The sequence below is a fragment of the Onychostoma macrolepis genome, chromosome 03 (assembly GCF_012432095.1).
Source record: "Onychostoma macrolepis isolate SWU-2019 chromosome 03, ASM1243209v1, whole genome shotgun sequence".
NCBI classification, from domain to species: Eukaryota; Metazoa; Chordata; class Actinopteri; order Cypriniformes; family Cyprinidae; genus Onychostoma; species Onychostoma macrolepis.
Window position 1 is genome coordinate 48,439,120 of NC_081157.1, and position 1,887 is coordinate 48,441,006.

Here is a 1,887-nt window from a genome sequence, read left to right on the forward strand (position 1 = left end):
AAGACGAACATTTGCCATTTGCTATAACTCTGTTATACGTGACAAAGCATATAATTTGAGGCAGTAACCAAGGAGCTAATTGTTCCTCCCTTAGATTAGATTAGATTAGATTAATATAGCGTCTAATGAGTCATGACAGACATTTAGCATGTAACGTTAAGGGCATGTTTATTTAAATTTGCAATTCATAAGAGTTATATTGTAGCCTACGTTCTTTTGATATCAATTTCAATTGCAATTCAATTGCAATTTCAGGGGCACTTCTAAAATATTTTGGAGCATCCTCTGCCACTGGTCAGGATGAGCCACCCACCTCCCCACTACACAGGACTCTGCTGGGATGGTCTCTAACCTTCAGGATGAGCTACCATCTATGTCCTCAGCTACTCATATGTCTCCACAAATATCTGATATTGAGGATGAAGACCTCTTTGCCTCTACTTCTACCCAGCATGAGCCTTCAGGTGGGTTTTGCATGTCTCTCTCTGTGTGTGTGTGTGTGTGTGTGTGTGTGTGTATTTGTGTAGAGGGGGTATGCCTAGGCTACAAGACAACTGCAATTTAATGTAATTTTAATATTTCTAATAATTTCTGAGTAGGCCTATGTGTTATGTCCCACTGCTATGTGCTTTGAGTAATGTGCCAATATGTTGTCTGATAGAAATGCCTGGATCTGAACCCCCACTCAGCCCCACTGCTGAGGATGAGCCTCTGTCAACTGACCCTGCTAACTGGCCCTCACCTCTGACTGACAGGATTCGGACTGAGTTGGTTCACAGAAGACCAAGTAGGTTGCCACCTGACTTTGTTTTCCGTAGAAATGAGAGTGATGGAAGAAGTTGCCACCACCAATATTTTAAGAAGACATTAGTTAGTGGTGAAAAGATGGCAAGAAGTTGGCTGATGTATTCCATGAAGAACAACAGCCTCTTTTGCTTCTGCTGCAAATTGTTTTCCAAGAGGAACATTCATTTAACAAGTTCAGGAACGGCAGATTGGAAACATGCGAGCACTCACCTCACATCACATGAAAACAGTCCAGAACACCTCAATTGCATGAAAGCATGGAAGGAACTGGCAGTGAGATTAAGAAGTGGGGAAACTATTGATAAGCAGCAGGTGGCACTTCTGGAGGCTGAGAGAGTGAGATGGAGAGCAGTGCTGACACGTCTCACTGCTATTGTGCAGTCACTGGCAGTTCGAAATTTGTCAGTCTCAGGAACGGCTCACTGGCCTTGCTATCATCAGTATCAATCACTCAATGGGGGAGCAGATTTCGTATGATGACATTATTGATGATTTTGCATCAAGGAAGGCCAGAAAGGTCAGGTTTTAGTTTTAATTTGTGTTTTCTGTTCTTAGTGCAATAATGTAATAATTAGATTTTCTATAGTGTGATTTGTGTGATGAAGGATTTGTGCTATTTAGAATGTTTATTCTATATTTGATTTGTATATTATTCTTAATATTTTATATTATTGTTGTTCTATGCTCATTACATTCTGATTGTACATATTTTTGCCACTTTTATGTATATAGAGTATATTTATTTAAGTTCTGATAACTTATACTGTTTTGTGTAGAATTGTGTTTTTCAAATGTTCTGTTGAAGGATTTGTGCAATTGAGAAATGTAAGCTTGTCATAGTATAACATGGCTGTTTGTGCAAAATTGTGTGTATTTTTTTTCGGGGCTCGGGGGTCTCGCCCGGAGAGTAATTCAATATAGAACCGCCACTGCAGAGCCCTGACTTAAACCCAATTGAGCATCTCTGGAGAGACCTAAAAATGGCTGTCCACCAACGTTTACCATCCAACCTGACAGAACTGGAGAGGATCTGCAAGGAGGAATGGCAGAGGATCCCCAAATCCAGGTGTGAAAAACTTG

General features: G+C 40.4%; 1 protein-coding gene across 1 annotated transcript; it reads left to right on the plus strand.

Annotated features, from left to right (window-relative positions):
- Positions 1-340: 340 nt before the first annotated feature.
- Positions 341-1,676, plus strand: LOC131535805 (zinc finger MYM-type protein 5-like). Its single transcript, XM_058768311.1, has 2 exons — positions 341-464; positions 662-1,676. Exons 1-2 carry the CDS (start codon positions 341-343, stop codon positions 1,282-1,284), a joined length of 747 nt encoding a protein of 248 aa, XP_058624294.1. The 3' UTR covers positions 1,285-1,676.
- The last annotated feature ends 211 nt before the right edge of the window (positions 1,677-1,887 follow it).

Coding starts and splice junctions, on each gene's coding strand:
- LOC131535805 (XM_058768311.1), top strand. CDS start 341: ATGGTCTCTAACCTTCAGGATGAGCTACCATCTATGTCCTCAGCTACT. Junction 465..661: donor TACCCAGCATGAGCCTTCAG/GTGGGTTTTGCA, acceptor GTTGTCTGATAG/AAATGCCTGGATCTGAACCC.